Raw genomic sequence first — 21,528 nt, forward strand, 5'->3', positions numbered from 1 at the left:
TACCGTATTATACACTTGAAAGTTCCTAAGAGATTAGTCTTCATTGTTCTCACCACAAAAAAGAAATGATATTTCTGTGAGGTGATGCTGCTAGATGCTAACGTTACAGTAGAAATCATGTTACCGTAAATAAATGTACCAGATCGATGCGTTGCACACCTTACACTTACACAATGCTATATGCCAATTATATCACAATAAAGAAACAAACACATAAATGATAAATTAAGACGCATTTAATTTTTTTTTTTCAAAAAAGGGCCGCGATCCTTCTGGAAGCTTCTGGAGAGGATCTAGTCCCTCACCTTTCACAGCTTCCAGAAGAGCCTGAATTCCTCGGTTCCTGGCCTTTTCTTCCATCTGTTAGCCTCATCACTCCAACTATTGTTTCTGTTGTCACATCTCCTTTTCCTGGTTCTGACCCTCCTGTCCCTCCTTTACAAGGACCCTTGGGATTACATTGGGCCCACCCAGATAGTCCAAGATAATCTTCCCATCTCAAGATACCTAGCTTAATTACATCTGCAGAGTCCCTTTTGCCATCCAAGGTGATATCCCTGATCGCAGAGATTAGGATGTGCTCATCCTCGGGTGGCCATTATTCAGTCTACAATAATTATGACCTGTTTTTCTTTTGAATTGCTTTCACTCCTTCCCTCCCCTCCAACATTCCAGCATCAAGAAGGACTTTCTCTATGAACTCCCTTTCCCCAGAGCAGCCACAAGATGATGATCTCGAACGCTACGGTGTTCAGTTGCAAGGGCCAGGCTCTTGGGAGAGAAAAGCTGATTTGAATTCTAAAATCCTCCATTTGGAAAATCAAAAGCTGAAGCCTGAAAGATGAGGGCATAGAGTTAATCCATATATAATAGATTAGAAAAAGAACTCACTTGTTTGTCTGAAAGGGGAGAAAGCTTTGCCCAGCTGGTCACAGGAGAGACACCAGAGGCTACTGATGTGAATTTGGGGACCGTGGGTCCCTGCCATGTCTGCAGCCCTGACTCACTGCTGAGATGGAAACTCCAGTGGAAGGGCGGGTGGCATGACCTTTGGGTCTCCAGGGTGCTGTGGAGCTGCCCTCAGGTTCCCCCAGGCCTCAGGGGGAGGACTCTCCCAGCTCTCCTCTCCTCTCAGGCTCTACAGTTCTGCGCACCCCACAGCGGGGCAGGAAGGCGCCTGAGACATTTTTGTTTCCCTCCAGATAGGAGCAGAAGGCCCTGAAAAGGAACCGATGGGCCCCAAGTTTAGGGACAAGAGGAGCGTGAGCCTTCAGGAGCAGCCATCGATGCACAAAGACGGGACCAGAGCAAGGTCGAAGGCGGCCTAGGCCCCGGGTGCCACCCACCCTTGGTTCCAGGTGACACAGGGGTTCCTCCATCCTGATGGCATGTGGGCTGCAAGCCGAGAGTGGGACATGGAGAAGACAGGAGAGACCCCGAGTTGCTCAAGCATAAGCCAAGCAAGAGGCAACCAGATTACCTCTACTGGGACTAAGAGGAAATAGGACAGGTGGTTTCGGTTATAGACAACACCTAAATCACAAACGATAAAACCAGCATCCTTGCAAATGGTGCTGAGTGTTCAGGGGAGATCCCAGGCTACACGGGTCCACAGAGGGTCTCCCATGGGGAGTGACATGGAGCGGACACCTGCAGTTTTCTGTGTAATTTTGTAATCACCAGCTCTTTGGTCCCTGTAATACCTTCTGATGGTGTCCACTGAGTGTCGTGTCTATCCTCGGGGGAGGACAAGAGCCACGACCACTAACATCTCTGGAGAGTTTGCTGTGGGACAGTCGCTGGGCTGAGCACTCTGCATGCATCGAGGACGCACCCCCTCAGTCCCATGGGCTGGGGTCCTTCACTGTGTCTTTCTACAGGTGAGGAAGCTGAGGCTCAAGGTCTCCCAGTGAGGATCTCTTGACCTGGCCAGAGTTTGTGCATGGGTCATTATCAAAACAGATCTGTCTTCACACAGCTCTGAAGAGAGAAGCTGGCCAAGACCACACTGGGGAGCCCAGAGGGAGGGGGATGGACCCAGAGTTGGGGCTTCAAGCCTTAATTTCCCTTGGTCCTGGTGATGCAGAGCCCCAACTGGATCTCAACAATTTGCCACCTGCTCCTTGTTTCTGACATCACCACACCAGCCATGGGGCAAGGGCATGGGTCTTAAAGTTTCCAACAACATTCCACATCATCCTCAGGGCAGTCTTTCTTTAAGATTTGGTAGAAAACAGTTAAGTATTTAATTACAAAGTAATTTCAGTGTCTTCTTAGGAATCATATCAAGCATGCAGAAAGTTTGAGCAAAATCAATTAATGGAAAAGCTGAAACGTCCAAATAAATGCCCACCATCTAAATAAACAATTGCCAGTGGGTACCTGTCCAGATAGGGGTTATTGTTGTTGAACCATCAAAAAAGTACGCTTCCTGATGCTTTATTATTAAATAGTTCCACTTGTATCTCTTGAAAATATAAACACTGAAAATATGAATGTCCATCACAGCTGAGAGTATGACAGACAATTTCCTAATCTTGTCCAATGTCCAGTTCATATTGTTATTTAATCCATGGTCCCCAAATGCCTTTTATAGCTGGTCTGTTTTTCTAACCTGATCCCATCAAGTTTCATGTACTACATGTAATTGTTACGTCTCTAAAAGTCTGCCCCTTATTTTTAATGATGTTGCCTCTTTGAAAAGACAAGCCCAGTTGTCTTGAAGAATGTCTCATGTTCTACATTTGTTTGATTGTTTTCTTGAAGCGTGGCTTAATTTGTTCCTTATCCATGGATTACCAAGCTTTCACAATTCATATTTTTAAAAATGTGCGTATTTTAAATTTTTACACAATTTATATAGGATTGCAATAAGAAGGATAAGATTTTACATGGAGCTATATAATTGCGCTAAGTGCGTTACCTGCATTGTCTTAAGGAATCCTCACCTCAACCTATAACAAAGACATCATATTGCAAATGAGGACACTGGCTTTCGAAGTGCTTCATCATTTTCTCAGAGCTGCAGATAGGTGTTTGCACCCGGATTTTAACTCCTTCTGTCTCCAAAGCCCAAGCAAGCCCTAAACCTGACACCAGCACCCCTTGCCAGAACACAGGTTCTTTGAGGATGGGGTCAGGTTTTAAGCTCTCTGGACTCCTAGCACATGGCACGAGACTTCTGCCTCAGGGCCGACTCAGAAACACGCACACTGAGTGAGGATGGCCCTTTTCTACAGCTTCTAAGAAGGACTGGCCCATAGGAAACATATTTGTTGAATGAATGAATGACTGAATGAATGAGCATCTTTTGGGTCATTAACACAGCCTTTGAGATTCCTTAAAACACTAGATTCGAGACCAGTTTTAATACCTGGTCGGTCCAGGTTGTCCTTCAAGAGGACTTGTCGAGCCACGAATGGCAGCACGGAGTTTGCTATAATCTCGTAAGCCTTTCGCAAACATCGTAAGATTTTCAAACGACATATCACAAAGGAGGGAGTAGCTTTGATGCTTAAAACCTGTCACAGATTCCCATTTACTAAAACATTTTCTCTAAAGTAGACTTTCCTTCCACTGTCCCTTACAATCTCGGCACCTTAGAAGCTGACTTGGAAGAAAGGGAGAGTCAATCCTTTATGCGGCTGGAGCATTTGTAAAAGAAGGGTTGATGAGAAAAAAAAAACTCCCATAACTCTCAGGAGGACAGAGGTAGACAGCACCCACACTGCAATCATGAACTTCTGCCTTCCTGATCGGACGCCGGAAAGCGGGTGCTTTGGAATTCAGCAGGGTGGACGCTCTAAGCTCACTGTGACTTAAAGCAATGACCACATGGCTCAGAATTAGAGATGTATAGAGGCAACAAACAGTGTGCATTTTCAGGACATATTAAAATATTTCCTGTGCTGATTTCCTCCTGAGGATACCAGAAAGGAAAGAAATACAAAAATGCTCTCAAGCTTCCTTGATCACTAGTTCTCCACCGGGATTCTGGGAGGAAAAAAGTTTATGTGTGATTTATCGTTGTTTCCCAGCAAAGACACAAGTTGTCTGCCCGGCACAGGTGTTCAGGGGTTTGATAAAGCCACGTTGAATAAGTGAAGGTTCTCGGGAGAAACTGAGATGTAAAAGAACGATTTAGCAAGGACTCAAATAGACCACTCGATTTCATCCACCCTGTTTGATTTTTCAGAGGAGAAATCTAGATCCATGCTCTTTTTTTGTTTGTTTTTTTATCCTGATAGGCAATCCCTCCATGAGTAACTAAGCAAGCCCTGTTAACATTCAGATAATCATTTCGAGCTGTGAAACTTATTTAAAAAGGCTCTAGTGTCTGGGCTTCTCTCTTAGACATTCTGATTCAGCAGATCTGGGATTTTGCTCAGAAATCTCCACTTTTAAATACCTTTTGGGATGATTATGAGCAGGCTTGTTTTGGAAACCACAGATTTATAATTATTCAAAGCCGGCAGCAAGGGCAGCATACTCTGAAGGAGGATTAATTCATTGCAAGATAAAAGTTAGGTCATCTCAGATGGGAGCCAAGCAGTTAAAGCATCTTGGTCCTGGCTGTACATTCAAGTCACTTGGGAGAGTTTATTAAAAACATGATGCTTTGCTTTCTTTCCAGACCACTTAAGTTGGAATCCCAGTGGTGGAGTGTCGGCACTGTTACTTTTGTAGAGCTTCCCCAGAAGATTCTAGAGCAGCCAAGGTTGAGGATGATGGAGTGAAATAAAACCCTGTTCAAATTTCATGTCAGTTTGTCCCACTTGCCTGTCAGTTACCTTAATAATGGTATATCCTTTACCAAGTACACGGTCACAGTCTGAATTAGGTAGGGCTGATCTTACCGGCGCCATTTTGCAGATAACGGGAGTGGCGCTCAGAAAAGTAGTGCACAAGTCAGTCCTGTTGCCAGTTACGGGGCTAGCCTGCAGGCTTACAGCCTCCAGTGTGGGGGTCTTGCCGTGGCATCACATGGTCTGCACATTTTTCAAAAGTTTACTGCTGAATTTGATCTCCCTCAAGTTAGAGGTGATTTGATTGTTGTCTTTTAAAGACCCACAGGAGTCTGTAAGCTTGACTTTGAGTGGCAGTAGATGTCCGGGGCAGGGGTGAGGGTCAACATAAGCACATACTCTCACAGAGGACAGACAGCCAAGGATGGGCCGATTTTCTGTGCTGCTCAAAATTTACATCTTATTAAAATATGATTAAAAAAAGAAAGAAAAAAATCTTCAAAGACAAGCAGTTAAGTGAATCAAAAGTTTGCAACGAAAAGACTAAATGACTCAGGGAAAGAGAGAACGAAAACAAGATAATATATATATTTAGGATCAGGCTTTCTAATTTACTGCAATCTGTAGTACTCTGAATCTGACTACATTGGGTATAATTATTTCTGTCTAAATAATTTTGCAGACTTGCAGCATAATAACTCAGGATCACAAATAAGAATCAACTCTGCTGTGCTCACAACACAGCAATAATTATGTTCTTGAGTTGGTACAGCTTCTTACAGCTTGGTGCAAAGTAATTATATTTTTTCTTGGTGCAAAGCGTATTAACCTGTGGAAATTACAAACCATGAAGTGTAAGAAAGGTCTGTGTTTCTAATGGGAAAATACCAAATTTGGCCTACTAAAAATTCCACTCTAAGTGAATTAGCTGGTGCCGTGAGGCCTCCCGGAAGGAAACTGCCGGTCAGTTCATCAGCTTCCCTCGTGGCTGGAGAGCACTTTTGTTGGGTGAAATATGAACACAGCTGCTTCCTTGCCCAACAAAGATAGGAAGGTGCATTTGATCGTGGAAATAGCACCAAGTACTCGAGATCTATCCAGGTTGATGCCATGGTTCGCTCATTCATTCGCATGGCTGCATAGTCTACTCTACGAATACAGGATAATTTATCAATCAGTGGCTGCCTCTGGGCAGTGGTGGCCACTGGTGTGGATTGAGTGCCACCTGCTTGAAGGGGAACACCCGGCGGGTTTCTACTGTATCTGTGATGCTTTCCTCCTTAACCTGGAGGGTGATCATATAATATTTGTTGTATTATTCTGCATATGTTTGTTCACCTGAAATAATTTACAATTTCCGTGATGGCTAATTTAATGTGTTGGTTTGACTGGGCTAAGGGATGCCCGGCTCGCTGGTAAAACAGTTTACTGGTGTTTGTACAAGAGGTTAGCATTTGAATTGGTGAACTGAGTACAGCAGGTGGCTCCCCCCCACCCCCACCCCATGAGGGTGGACACCAACTTATCTGTTGAGGCCCCAAATAGAACAAAAAGGTAGAGGAAGGGTGAGTGTGCTGCTCTCTGCCTGGGATGAGACATCTACCTTCTCCTGTCCACGATGGTTCTGGCTCTCAGGTTTTCAGGCTGAGACTGAGACTGAGACCAGCAGCCTCCTGATTCTCGTGTCCTCAGACTTAGGTGGAATCCCACTGCCAGCCTTCCTGGGTTTCCAGGTTGCAGAGGGCAGATGGTGGGACTTAGCCTCCATAACCATGTGAGCGAATTTCTATAATGCACCTCTTCATATATGTATGTATTAAGTGTGTGTGTGTGTGTGTGTGTGTGTGGAATATATATATATATATATATATATATATATATATAATCTCCTATTGGTTCTGTTTCTCTGAAGAACCCTAATACTATTTCTTTTTTATTATTATTATTTCTTAATTTTTAACATTTATTTATCATTGAGAGACAGAGAGAGACAGAGCATGAGCATGAGAGGGGCAGAGAGAGAGGGAGACCCAGAATCTGAAGCAGGCTCCTGGCTCTGAGCTGTCAGCACAGAGCCTGACGCAGGGCTCGAACCCACAAACCGTGAGATCATGACCTGAGCCGAAGTCGGATGCTCAACTGCCTGAGCCACCCAGGTGCCCCAGGAACTAAAGGATATTTTTAAAACAACACAGGACACCAAAGAACAACTATAAATCAGAATTAGGAAAACTCAGAATGAGGTAACTGAACTCAAAAATAATTAGAAATCAGAATTTTAAAATATTGTTGGAAAGGAGGATTAAACCAGAAGTGAGAAATGTATAAACCGGTATAAGTAATGTCTTAATAAAAATAGTAGGTGTAAATAAAGAAGATAGGAAAAAAATGTAAGATTCAAGAGAGTATGACAAGTATTGAAAATAGGCAAAGAAGATCCAACATGCAGCTCATAGCAGTAGCTGAAGGAAAATACTAAGTGAAGAATGAAGAATAAATAATACCAACTCTAGGGCAAGGAAACATTCTTGAAATAAAGAAAAATACAGGAAACTCTACATTGAAAGCAGATAATATGAAAACAGAACAACCAATAAGATATGTTATAGTAAAATTACTAGATTTATTAAAAGAAAAAGTAAGGAAAAAATCCTTTGGCAAAAAGAAAATGTGATTCATAAGGAAGATAAAATTGTATTATTATCAGAGGATTTTTCCAGCACTATTTTTATGCCAACAAGTGAGGTAACATATTTAAGATATTTAAGGAAACAACGTGAGCCAGGATTTTATATCCAGCAAAGTTGATCTTCAAGTATCAAGAGCACAGACAAATGCTTATCAAGATGAAAGAACTCAGGGAAGAGTGTTCACACGAGATCTTCCTAAGGAATCTGGTGGAGAACAAGCTTCAGACAATCAAAATGATCAGAGAATCATGAGCATGAAGCCTGGCAGTGAGCATCAAAACACATAGTTATTTGTAGAGCTAAGAGGAAATACGAGCTAACAGGGAAACACGCAATTGAAACACGCCCTGAAAATATAGCCAGAGTACAAGCATAATGAAATAACTAAAACGTTTGCAATAATCATAGCCGCCGGTGGCAGCATGTTAGAATTACCCTCAAGAGATGCTGGTGTGTATAAGTGAGCTGAACAAATCAGTAATTATGGAGTATTCGATTTCTATCATCCACCGTGTCCTTCCCAACCAAGATTTTTAGTGTAAAACAAAAGAGATTTGGATGTAATATAGTTGAGGGCAAGGTAAAATTCCTCAGCCTTGAATATAATTTGGAAATACCAGTATGAAGTCACATGTCGTGGCACCTTTATTTTCAGAAAGAAATACGTGTATCTCCTAACTCTGTCCGCTGTGACATCCAGTAGCAATGATCATTCCAAGCACACAGACCGTGGCCTTGAAATTTTTCTTAGTGAAAGAGACCACAGCTTAGAGAAATGATCGGTTTCAGGTCTGGAACAGAAGATGTACAAGACGGATCTGGGGCATGTTGTAAAACCAGATAGCGAGCTCCTGTGACCTGATCAGATATGGGACAATTAGAGTGAGTTTCCATAAGAATAAGAATTTCAGTGGACTGAACTCTGACAGACATGTTTAAATCCAGGAACCAAGGACAGGAACGAATTCATTATCTTGGAAGCTGGAGGAAATAGATAAAAGAATTGAGCATTTCCTCGCCTTTTGCTATAAGAATTATGCGCTGCATGACCAAATAGCAGGTATAAGAAGCATTTTGTTATAAAATTATTCCAGAGAATGCGTGAAAATGAGAAGGTAGAGTCAGGACAACCCCCCTGAATTAATAGATCAATGCATTGAGAATCATGGCTACTGACATCTGAAAAGGACACAAACCGGACCCTCTGTTCCTCCTGATGAAAGAACACAACCTGCGGTCTCGTGAAAGGGGTCCAACTTTAATCGGAACGAACCTTGGGATCCAGATGCCAAATTCCAGGGAATACAGAGACCCGGGATGTCGAGGCGCCCAGCAAAGCCCAATCTATGGGAAACTATAGGGCAAACGACCACACACGTTATAAGGAAAAGAAAAGGATGCAGATTATACAAAACTTTTAAAATCTGTGTTGTGTCAAACTATGGGCAAGATTAAACTATAATGTCTAAACAACACCTGGATGGCAAAAACACAGAGACATCCAAGGACGTGGCTGCCCTACAAGTAAGACGGTAGTAACTTTGGCAGTGAATTAGGGTCTATGATCGGAATGCGGCACACAGAGGCATTTCTAAGGTGGCCGGCCAAGTTTTATTTCCTGACTGAGGCAATGGCTGCAAGCTTATTTGCATTAAAAGAATTCACTTAGCTATTCAATCAATCAATAAATGGTAAGAAGAAAGAAAGAATACGGGGTTTGTGATGAAAACCCTCAGGATCAAAATCACACCTCCCGCCCTGGTTAGCTATTTCGCTTGGGTAAGTCACTTAACTTTGCTGAGATTTAGTTTTTCTCATCATCAAAGTGGGGTTGAACTTGCAGGGTAGCAGTAAAAAAAAAAAAAAATGCTCCTACCTCCATATTTTTGTCAAGATAGAATAAAATATGATAACATAAGTAAATTTCACTGAGCCTCGCTGACGAGCACTGAATAAGATCTTGGGAAATGATCTCGGAATATGAATATGGATCCTAAACATCTAGAGGCAGCTTTGCTTTGGAAATAGGTCTGGATTTGCCAGTCATTCCCTTAGGGAGGTGGCGGGGTGGGGAAAGGGGGAGGGGGGAAGTCACTTGTAAAATGCAAAAAATAATACCTGCATCTGGGTGATTGTGACAGCTGAGAGGGAGAATGGGGATGGACACCTGAACTGTCACATCCTCCACAGAAAGCCACGGCCCAATGTGTGTCCCAATGGCCACTCAGTCTATGCAACATTTTTAAATTCATGTTTTTGTTTAACCCAACAGGAAGCCTTATTGAGTGATTGCTATGATTCAGGTGGCAATGCTAGGGCATTTTCATGGATTATAGCATAAGCAACCACACCATCATCCCCACCTGTCGGCACTGAGAGGTTCAGTCACAAGCTCCAGATGAGAAGAAGGTAGAAGCAGGAATTCGCACCCAGGTTGGCTGGTCACAGGACTCAGCTACTCCAAGGCCTCACTGAGGGGGCGTGGGTGAAAAAGAAAAGCGTCGAAATCCTCATCCCGCTGGCCCAACCCCTCCCTGAAGCCACCCCTGCCCCCAGCTCTGAGCACACCTCTCTCAAGAAGACCTTGCTCCGGGAACCCCCAGCCACAGCTGGACCCCTCGACCCCGCAGCTCCCTGCCATCCTACCGGGGGATCGCGTTGGAACCATGGCCTTTTCTCGACTCTCCGGGGCCTCTGCTCTCATTTGTCTCAGTGTCTGGCTCCCTGGTGGCAGGGTCACTGTGCCCTCTTATTGTTTGTCCGTTCATTTGTTTTAAGTTTATTTTTTTATTTTGAGAGAGAGAGCTAGAGAGCTTGAACAGGGGAGAAGCAGAGAAAGAGAGAGGGAGACAGAATCTCAAGTAGGCGCCACACTGCCAGCGCAGAGCCCGAAGCGGGGCTCAAACCCATGAGATCATGACCTGAGCTGAAATCAAGAGGTGGACGCTTAACCTACTGAGCCACCCAGGCGCCTCTGTCATCTCCTCTGATGGCACCTTCTTCTCTGACGGTCTGCCAGGCTGCTGCCATGTAAGCACAGATGGACCCTACACGTCATTGTTATTGGGAAAGTGTCACTCATATCTACCATTTCCCTTTAAAAGTGGGAGGAAATAGCCCAGAGGACAAAGGTTTATATTCGGGGGTTAAAAAACCAAGGTTGAAATCCTGTCTCCATCCAACACTAACTAGGGTGGCCTTGGACATTCTCCCTAGCCTCTCCGTGTGCCTCAATTCCCTCGCTGTCAAAAAGGGAATAATATGGACTACTTAAGGAGCATTTGGGAGGATGAAAATAAGGTGCTGAACACATCAGCAGGTTCACAATAAGTGGTCAATAATAAAAGGCAACTATTACCGTTATTATTTTGCTATTGCAACAAGGCAGAAGTATGACCTTCCCTGTCTTTCAAACACCCCTCGAAAGGGGTGCAAAGAAAGGTGTGTTGCTTAGCACATGAGTCTCATATTTTATGTTCAAAATTCATACAATTAAAAAAAATCGTCTTTATCCTGACTTTATTGGAAATGTTCCTCGTGTTTTCCCCACTAGCTGGATACTAGCTTTTAGTCTTACATTGTAGAAAGACTTCTATCTTTTCCTAAGTTCATTAAGGTGTTTTGATATTGTCAAGATTTAACGCTAAGTTTCTAATGAAGGTCATCTGATCATTCTCTTTTGATTCATTAATATCTTGGACTATATGAACTGATTTCCCAGTGTCAAATCATCCAGGCATCCCTGGGGGGAAATCATTTGATAAGAGTAGATTTCGGTTTTTGTAATATGTTGTTGCAACCTGTTGCCAATATTTTATTTTTAATTTGCCGCATCGGTATTCATACCCGAGATTGCCTCAAGTCTATTGTTATGCTTGTATTTGTCGAGTTCTATTTTCTATGTTATTCTGGTTTCAATAAAATAATGCAGATTAGGTGTACTTTGAAGTTTTGACAGAATTTGTCTCTGAAACTTATTTGACAATTCTGTTTCTCTTATGGCGATCTATCTACTTTGATGTTCTGTGTCTCTGTATCTGTTTCTTATTGCTGCTATAACAAATTATCACAAATGTAGCACCTTAAAACAATATCCATTTACAATCTCCCAGTACTGTAGGCCAAAATTCCACGCAGGCTGGACCCGGTCTTCTGCTAGGTCTGTACAAAGCTGAAACCAAGGTGACCACCGGCCCGGAAGCTGGAAGCTATGCACAGAACCCCACACAGGGCTCAATCCCATGAACCATGTGATCATGACATGACCCGAAATTAAGAGTCAGATGCTTAACCGACTGAGCCACCCAGGTGCCCCACTGAGGGACCATTTTAGATATTTTACCACAGTCTTCTAGGGATGAATTATTAAATTTTGGTAATTAATGTTTTCCAATAAGCCATTCATTCCACCCAGGTATTAGTGCATAGTGGTAATGAAGTATTTTCTTACCATAACAATTATTTTAATTATATTTATTCACCCTAATTTTTCAATCTCTTGTCTGATTTTTTTATATTTATGCTTCTGTCCTTTTCTCTTAATTACATTACCTACAGTTTATCTCCCCTACTGCAAAGAACCATCTCTCGAAGTAATTTATTACTCTGATTGCTTTTCTGTTTCTAATGCATTAATTTCTACGTTTACCTTTACTGCATTCTAATTTCCTTTTGTCTTGCTGTTTTTACACTTCACTATTTAAATAATAATTATTTTCAGCCTTTTTTGTTTATGGCACACGTATTTAGAGTTATACATTTGTTCATCCTGCAGCTACTTGTAAGTTTTGGTATATCGTTCTTTACCTAGCGTAATTTCCCAGGTCTTTTTGGTTTAATCTTCCCTTCAACTTGTGTTTAAGAGAGAGTTTTGAACTATCCAGGTGATAACTGTTTCTTTGTTAATGCTTAGTTTTATTTCATTTCCATCAGGGTATGCATTCTGTATCATTTCCACTTGTTTGGAAGTTTAGTTAGTTATGTTGCTGGTTAATTCTTTTAGGAGTCATCTCAACATATCTAAACCTTCACTTGAAGCATCTTTTGAGAAATGAAGAGTCCATATGCATTTATACCTCTAAGTATCTGTCTTTAGATTGTTCTACGTTTCAAGATTTGCAATATTTCCTTTGTTCTGTAAACATAATTATCACATTGACATGAACTCAATGCTCACCACCAAACCTTCACCACAATTTTCAGATCTTGCTGGATTTTGTTATCGTGCCACATTTTACGTTTTTAAATTTTTAAAAATGTTTATTTTTGAGAGAAAGAGAGAGAGTGGGGGAGGGGCAGAGAGAGGTGGGGACAGAGGATCCGAAGCGGGTTCTGCCCTGGTGGCAGTGAGCCCGATGTGGGGCTTAAACCCACGAACCACCAGATCATGACCTGAATCAAAGTCGGACACGCAAATGACTGAGCCACCCCGGAGCCCCTGTTACCGTGTCATGTTTTAAAGAAAGGCTCCAATATTCCCTTCGTTCTTGTTGTGAACTTGATTGTCATTCCCTTTTGTGTGATACCCATACAATTTACTCTTTATCATTAAGTTTCTGGCCCTGCCTCTCAAGTTTTCATTCCACACCAGCTCTTCTTATCACTCTTTCCAGGCTTGTTGTAGGAATGCGATCCTCACGGGGAGGTTTTCTTCTGTTATATCTTTGGATATATTTTCAGTTCCATTTTATTTTTTCTCTTCTCCAAGGACACCCCTTTGGCAGTGTTCAACTTCCACTTGTGACATTTTCTCTGCAACTCTTTAAACTCTGTTCTTTTCTGTTTTATTTCTTCAAGCTTCTCCTTCAAGCCAATCTCAATCACCTCTCTACTCATTCTAATTTGGCACTGATTTCTGTAATTACTTGGTTTTTCCTCTCTGTTTCTTTCCTAAGTTCTTCTGTTCTCTTATCATCTGCTTTTTGTATGAGTTTTTATAGCTCATTTGGGTATACTTGTTTCAGAGTGACATAATGTCTTTTATTTGTTTGCCATCACAGGGAAGAGCTGGTCCACAAATATCTATCATCCCGTGGCATGATTCTTCTTCAATTTATATTTGGGTTTTCTTTAATTTTTAAATTTTTAAATGTTTAAATTTTATTTTGTTTTTTCAGTTGTGTATTTTGGACCTACACTTGGTTTGGTATGCTCTTTGTGTCATTTTATTTTGCACTTTCACTTCTGAGATTCATGTATGTTCCTTTTGGTTGCTACTCATCTTTAAATGAGTCCTTTTATAGCCAGCCACTTGCTCAAATACAGCATGGAGGGTGGGCCAGGAGAGAGCTGGGACAGGAACTGAAGAACACTGTGCTATCCACTAGGCAATGTACCCTCAAGACACATGCCTTGGGCAAGCAGGAACTTGTGTTTGAGAGAACTTTGTGAGTATACAGCATGTCCTTCTGGTGGTGACTTAATGGTTATGTCTTTTCTGCTGACTGAAATCAACAGCTGCAGAGCTGATCACCACCAACTGTCTTTCTTAATACCTTACACCTAACACTCAAACAATCTTCTTGCAGAGAGGCTGTGTCTGCATGAGTCCTGCTTCAGCACTGCCTCCACTGGAAAGCTACAATGTCGCAACATGCTCAGGGATGCTCCACCAGAACCCATGATTCCATGGTTTGGCCACATGGTCCTGCAGAACCCAGTTTACTGTGTAACATCTGCAGAGTCTGTGCTCTTTCTTGGCACACAGACTGCATTCTCCTGCTGCTCAACTAGCAAGCACATGGGTGTGTGTCCTCCATAAGCAATGTTTGCATCCTGGCAAAAAGAAAGCACTCTCACTGGAAATCCACTCATTTTACAATGAACCAGGGCAACATTTCCAAAAACATTGCTTTGAAGCCCAGAATTAACAGGTGAGGCTCTAAGTACTGAAACACAAAACGTCATCTGGACGTTTGCCGATGTTTGTCATTGACGATAAATTAGGTAGGAGTATTAGCACTTTATGTTCTTTCTGAGTTCCCACTTCTATTATTTTCTGTGAGCCAAGGAAATTGGGCCATACTATCTAATAAAAACTCTGCTGTGTGTCTTCCCATGCAGTTACATTGAAACAAGAGAGACCTGATAAGACAACTCAGCTGTGATGACAATATGTCTGATTTCAACTCTCCCAATGTTAATTGGGGAACTTCCCTGACACATAGCATAATGAAGGTGGAAGTGATGGATGCAGTAAATGATTACATGTCAGAGGCATTATCAGGAATGCGTAATGTCTAGATCTATTTCCAACTAATGACCAAGATGGTCTTAGGAAATTAGCGAGAGCTAGACGCTGGGTCAGGCTACTGCAGTGATGAAATTGATGTAGTGTGGAAATAAAAAAAAAAAAACACATCTATCGGCAAAAATTAAAAAGTGTGACTCCAGTAGACAGGAAGGATGCTGGCGGAACGCATACAAGTCAGAAGAGTTCAGATCCTGCGAGCCACTTTCATCGACAGAAATAGAACAAACAGAGAAGAAATGGCTTCTCAGAGAGGCTGTGATTTATTTACCGAAAGAGCAATACAAACACAGTCATATGAAATCAAGGGCTCATTACAGAGAGGATTTTGCAAAAATCAAACAAATACGGATCAACGTTAAGAAATGGTTGTCTTCAGTCTGCGGTGGAACTGGGCTTCACTTCTGGAATTTGATTGAGGTAGATTGGAGTATTGACCCCACTCTTCCACTCTGTTACGGGCTTATATACATCACAGCCAGAGCCATTTCAGCCATATTCTGGCTGTTGGAAGAATATCTTACCCTGTCCATTACTTTGGCCTTGGCCATGTGTCTGGGACTCATGGAGCCAATGGAATGTTGGTTGGTACAACAGGAGCAGAAGCCACAACTGTACCACACAGTTGGCCGTGGTCCATGGTTTCCTGACATTTGCCGTGAGAAGTCACGCCCCAGGTAGCTGCTGGTTGGAGGAGAGACCTGCAGAAGTGACCCACAGCCTGGAGCCACGGCCAGTCAACCCGTCGGTGACTGAGCTGTGCAGCCATGTGTATCTTTATCCCACTGCTTATTTCAAAGGTTGGTTTTTAAAGGAAACTAAATAAAACTCAAATCTCTGTCACCTCATCTAGTGTGGTTTGCCTTTTCCAATGGCTTTGCAGTTTGTAAAAATCCAACATCCCAATTTTATGAAAAATGTTAGAACTTTTAATGAGTTGTATCCGTATTGATGTCACTTTTCTTAAATTGTGGCAAAATACGCATCACACAAAATTTACCATTTTAATCGTTTTTAAGTGTGCAGTTCAGTGGCATGGAGCATAGTCACATTGTTGTGCATTCACCACCGACCGTCTCCAGACCTCTTTTCATTTGGCCAAACAGAAACCCTATATCCATGAAACAACAACTCCACGTTTTCCCCTCCCCCAGCTCCTGACGACCACCATTCTGCTTGCTGTCTCTATGAATCCGACTGCTACAAATACCCCCTAGAAGTAGAATCCTGCGGTATTTGTTTTTAATGACTGGTTTGTTTCCCAGTCATTATGTTTCCCGTAATGTCCCCAAGGTTCATCCATGTTGCAGCAGGTGTCAGAACCTCCCTCCTTTTCAAGGCTGAATGAGATTCCGGTGTGTGGCGCCATTTTGTTTATCCCTTCATCTGCAGATCGACATTTGGGTTGCCTCTGCCTTTGGCCATTGTGAATAATGCTGCTGTGAACATGGCTGTACAAATATGTCTTCAAGACCCTACTTTTTATTTATTTACTCTTAATTCCTTCGGGTATGTACCAAGAAGTGAAATTGTGGGATCGTATGCTAATTCCACTTGAATACGTCGAATTATTTCCATATTTCATATTTTTTCCATATTTCAAAAACTTTTACCCTATTTCAAAAACTTTTAAAACAATTGACTTTTGGAGGCGGAAATGCCCAGTAGGAACACGGGCCAGCTTCCACATAGTTTCAATGAGGAAACTCAGTCTTCAGAGGGTACTTGCGCAAGTTCACCCAACAAGGATCCGTATTCCAGGTAGGTGGCTTTGTTAATTCCAGTTTTTATAGCAGTTTGAAGCGTTCAGCTCAACAGATCCTCCTCTGATTCCCCCAAAGGGAACTGCCTGCCTCAGTGCTGTGGCCCCACGGTACCCTGTGTGCTGTTCTCTCTTTGTTTCGATGTCTGTCTCTCCTGACTGTAAGCCCTTGGGAACTGGCAGTGATTTGCATAATTCCTAAGTGCTTACTTGATACTCTCTGGAGACTCATGCACCATGTCACCAGAATGCCTCTCCCTGCTCCCCAGCCCTCAGTCCACCAGTATTTGGACCCTGACACAGGCTGAAACAATGCTCCCCATAGCCTCCCATGAGCCCAACTTCCTGACCTCCCCCACCCCCAAAACACAGGACAGGGCTGACCCCTTCCTCCTCGGAAGTCTCCCTGCATAGACTCTCGTCCTCTGTCTCTGTCCTGTTTCTCCGGTCAGCGTTCTCCTTTCTGGGAGGCCTTCTGAACTCTGTGTCATTCTCCATCAACTTTGCTTGCTAGTCTACAGTCACTGAGAGTCACATGCCCACCCCCTAGTTTCAACGGTGACCTCTGTTCCTTCCTCTGGTATCCACATGTCCTGTCCCTGATGTGTCTTCTGAGCTCGAGGACCACTTTTCTGGTGGCCTAACACAGGCTCCCACAGGGAGAGCCTTCTGTCCTACTCCTCCCCTCATCCTAAGCTACTAATTTTGGTAATGGCCTTGCCTCATCAAACCACCTGCCTCTGTAATATCTGCTGGCACACTGGAGGTGTCCCCCAGTGGCTCTCGAGGCTGCCCGCTCCCTCCCCCTGAGACTGCCCTGCATGTGCTCCCGCAGTTGCTGTCTGTCTTCCTGTCTCTGATTTGTCCTGCACACGGCTCCTGGGTGAAACTCGGGAACAGCGTGTGGATTATGCCGAACCCCTGCTTTGATGGTGTTTGAGCCTTTGGCACAGGCCAACACCAGAGTAAGGCCCCTTTACCCTCCTTTCATGGTCAGCCCTCTGCCAGGTGCTAGAAGGAATGTGAAGGAGTCCTCCTGTCAGCCCTCACTTAGAATGCCATCGAGGGGCGAGCACACAGACCCCGAAATCCGTCTCCTGTCTTAAAAACGTGTTCATATTTTCTGGTCTACAAAAGAGAGATCTCGGGGCGCCTGGGTGGCTCAGACTGTTGACCATCCGATTTTTCACTTAGGTCGTGATCTCGTGGTTCATGAGTTCGAGCCCCCTATTGGGCTCTGTGCTGTCAGCACAGAGCCCGCTTCAGATCCTCTGTCTCCCTCTTTCTCTGCCCCTCCCCTGCTCATGCTTTCTCTCAAAAATAAGATAAACATTAAAAAGAGAGAGAGAGAGAGAGAGAGATCTCAGAACGCCTTCCACCTCTGCTCAGACTCCTGCCTTCATTTCTTCACCTGCAGAGTCCTGTGGAGAACGCCTCCCATGTCCCCCTGACAAGCTGCTTCCGTCCTGCTTTGCGCACCAAGCTTCATCCCAGGAGTGATGAGACGGCAACCCCACCCCCGCCCCCGAGTCCCCCTTTTCATTGCTGCAGACGCTTCGCTTACATCTGCGGTGCAGACCCCGGCCAGGTCAGGGTTCCTCGTGGTGGGTGCCTGTCCCCTTGACCGCTGCACCGGCTGCCAAAAGCCTTTCGGCGGCTGCTCTGCCCCGCGGGATACCACGGCAGGGTCATATGACGAGCCGCACGGATGAGCAAAGAGACAGATGGTTTCCTCTCTGGAAACTTTGCATCAGGGCTCAGCAAGCGTGAAGAGGTGAAATCTGGGCTCAGCCGCGTCTACTCTGCACTCCGGACCAGCTGCCCGCGGTCCTCCCAGCAGAAGCCCGCAGGAGACGCCTGGAAAGTTCGTTAAAGCCACTTGACCGTGCAGTGTGCACGGGGAAACTGAGCCACTTGCTGAACCTCCGGCGGCCCACAGATGCTGCGGGTCTGCGAGGCTAACAAGCCTCTCCGAGCAGACAAGATTAATTTTCGAGAGGAAAAGCCCACTGGGGAAAGGAGGACGTATTCCAGAGACGGCAGCTCTCCGCAGAGCTGATCGGTTACAGGACACCCATCTTGGTAAGTGCGGAGACCATCCCAGGGTCCCAAATCTGGACCCCCAGGCCCGGAGCCACAGCAGAACGGAGTTAAACCCCAGCAGCTGGGACTTGGCTGGCTAAGAGGGGAACCTCATCCAGCCATGGCCCCGTTGTCCTTCCAGAATAAACTCAGCCCCAGCCACTTACTTCCCGGCACCATGAGAAAAACAATTAAACCCCTCTATTCTGCTCCAAAGAGCAGGAGAGGGTGTATGTCTTTCACACGCCCAGAAGGACCGGGTCAGCGTGGAGAGCCGGACTAATGTCCCGAGTCTCTGAAGGGGGCTCTCAGCACAGCAGTGACGGTGCATACAGAATCAGCTGTTTCGATTCTACAGAGGAGACACCGACAGGCTGTTCCTTGTGGCAGGCTCCTGCGGCAGGAAATGAGCCCAGGGGACACAACCGGGGACAAGAGCCCAGAAAGTATCTGTCCATTACAAGAAGCAGATGCTACTCACTCACGGAGGAGCCCGACGGAGCTTTGCCACGGCCATGGGTGCAAGTGCGGGCGAGGCCCAGACAGGGATCGATGGAAACAGGCCGGCAGGCCAAGCCAGGGAGAGCGAGCCACCCAAAGGAGAAAGGTGGGGACTGCAGAGCTGCCCGCGGGGGCAAAAGTAATCAAGATGATGCCGGGGGGAAGGAGACTGAGCCTCAGAACCGGGGTGTAACGTGCAAGGACCAGAGAAGGACTGAGACAAAGGAAGGAACCGTCGTGTCCTGAGGGACCGAAGACCCTAGATGGTCATTCGCTACAAGACTAAGACCAAACAAATAGGGACGCTTGTCCCTGGGATCCTAAAAAGGGTGGCCCAGGCCCAGGACCTTTAGGGCAGTGAAAGCAGCCCGTGTGATACTGTAACGGTGGGTGCACGACATATGCGTTTGTCAAAACCCACAGAATGCAGAGCACACGGCCAGACCCGAATGTAAACTACGGACCTCGGTTGCCAACAATGGGCCGATATTGGTTCATCAGCTGTAACAAAATGGTGCACGGTGGCAATAAGAGGGGCGACAGCCGTGTGAGGACGGCATGTGGGAACTTCCGCTCCTTTCTGCTCAAATTTTCTATAAACCTAAAACTGCTGCAAGGAATAAGGTCTATCAGTTTAAAAACTAAATTAAACGGGCAGCCTTAATGGAATGAAAGGGATCCAGCTGACCCCCAGCACCCACCTGTTAAATATGACAAGGTGGTGTGGACATAGAAGCTACGTCCTTACCCAGTGGCCCCTGAGTCATCCCATGGTCCCAAGGGAAACCTTATTCCCTGCCACCTTATTAGCAAATCTGCCCCATCTTTGAAGACATGTACCTAATTTGGCCTCCTCCTTTGCAGATTCTGGAACACTTGCATCAAGATGTAGCATTTGTATTTCCCTGCTTGGTGAAGGACTCGGTTCACCCAATGTTCATCTTGCTGTGGGACAGCCAACACACAAACACGGTGAGTTTCACAAAACAGTGGCATTTTTGTTTTTTTCACCTGCTGGAAGGAGACAGAACTCTTCCCCGAAAGCACACGAAATGCCTCCCAAGTACCTTGTTAAAACTGGACCTTATTGTGGAACTTTTCATTTGAAATCATAAACAAGACTAAACAGAAATTTAGGGGCTCCTGGGTGGCTCGGTGGGTTAAGCGTCCGACTCCTGGTTTCAGCTCAGGTCAAGATCTCGTGGTTCACGGATTCGAGCCTCACATCAGGCTCTGTGATGACAGAGCCTGCTTGGGATTCTCTCTCTCCCTCTCTCTCTCTCTGCACCTCTCCTGCTCATGCACTCTCTCTCTCTCTCTCTGTCTCAAAAAATAAAAACGTTTTTTAAAAGTCTTAAAAAATAGAAATTGAGCAAAATGCTGGAACTTTCATAATGTCAGTTCTGCAGTCAACTCAGAAATGCACACAGAGACAGAGATGACCTGGCAGGATCCTAATTTGCTGCAAACAACTGGAGGTAAACGAAAAGCCTGTCTCCCATCACTGACAACTTCTTTTCAGTGACCGCAGTTTCATTTTTGGTAAACCATGAGTGCAGTTAACTTTCTGGGTTTGGTTTTGTGATTTGTGCCTCTGAGCTTAGATTGCCGTGCAGCTTTCCTTTGTCCTTCACACTGGATCCACTGGGGGTCATGGTACCTACGAGGCACCTCTGTGGCAGAGGGAACACGATTGGAATCTGACAGTAAGATCCCCCGCTTCCCTCAAAGCCCTGGTGAGGAGACGAAGCTCTTCAGCGATGTGCTAAAAATGCCCCCGGAGCTGCTCGGGATCCCACCAGGGACCCTACCGGGCATCCTGTTGAAACAATCCCACCCAGCTGGGAGGTGTGAACCCAGGAGCTCCTGGGCAAAGGCTCTTTCACGGAAGGAACCAAACTACAGCGTCAGCATCAGTGCTGACTTGCCCGCCACCAACAGAGGACGCCAGCGGTCACGCTCTGTCCTCAGCCTCGCCTCCACCCGGTTGCTCATCAGCTGGCCGAGCTGGTGCTCAAGTTTGAGGGGTGTGACAACAGCTTTGACCTCGTAGCACCGGATAAGCACAAAAGCAGTCAGACCCGAAGCGAAGGCTGAGACATGGAGTGGGGACTACGTGGTTATGATGGGAATAATCGTAGAGATGATTCTGAAAGGGAAAAATGCCGAGAACAGGGTGTGTTTGTAGACGCACATCCTCACATGTAGACACGGCCTCTCGTGTGGCCGGACACGGCTGTGCGACCCCGGCAACAGCCGTGAGAATGGGCATCTGCGTATGTGAGTTGGCATCTGTTGATTCTTGGGGACGGCAAGAGTTTTCATTCAAATATGTGACAACCACAAGAACCTCCTGAGAGGCCTTTTAGGAGAAGAGGGCACTGGAATTTGGGACAGGACAGTGAAGCCAAGTGGAATGCATAGAAACAGAATCTGTGCCTTGCAGACTTGCTAAGGCGACAGCAGGAATCTGCTGCTCAGAGCTGCCCCCTGATGGCG

At 45.0% G+C, this 21,528-nt stretch overlaps 1 protein-coding gene across 1 annotated transcript in view; it reads right to left on the reverse strand.

Annotated features, from left to right (window-relative positions):
- Window positions 1–21,301, reverse strand: part of NPS (neuropeptide S) — a 53,326-nt gene extending 32,025 nt beyond the window's left edge. The window contains exons 1-2 of the mRNA XM_081790569.1: window positions 21,232–21,301; window positions 20,954–21,122 (exon numbers count right to left, since the gene is read on the reverse strand). Coding sequence (XP_081646695.1) covers window positions 20,954–21,122; window positions 21,232–21,301 — 239 coding nt within the window. The remainder of the gene's footprint in view (window positions 1–20,953; window positions 21,123–21,231) is intronic.
- Window positions 21,302–21,528: the final 227 nt, after the last annotated feature.

This window comes from Panthera onca, chromosome D2 (genome assembly GCF_046562875.1).
Source record: "Panthera onca isolate mPanOnc1 chromosome D2, mPanOnc1 haplotype 2, whole genome shotgun sequence".
Classification (NCBI taxonomy): Eukaryota; Metazoa; Chordata; class Mammalia; order Carnivora; family Felidae; genus Panthera; species Panthera onca.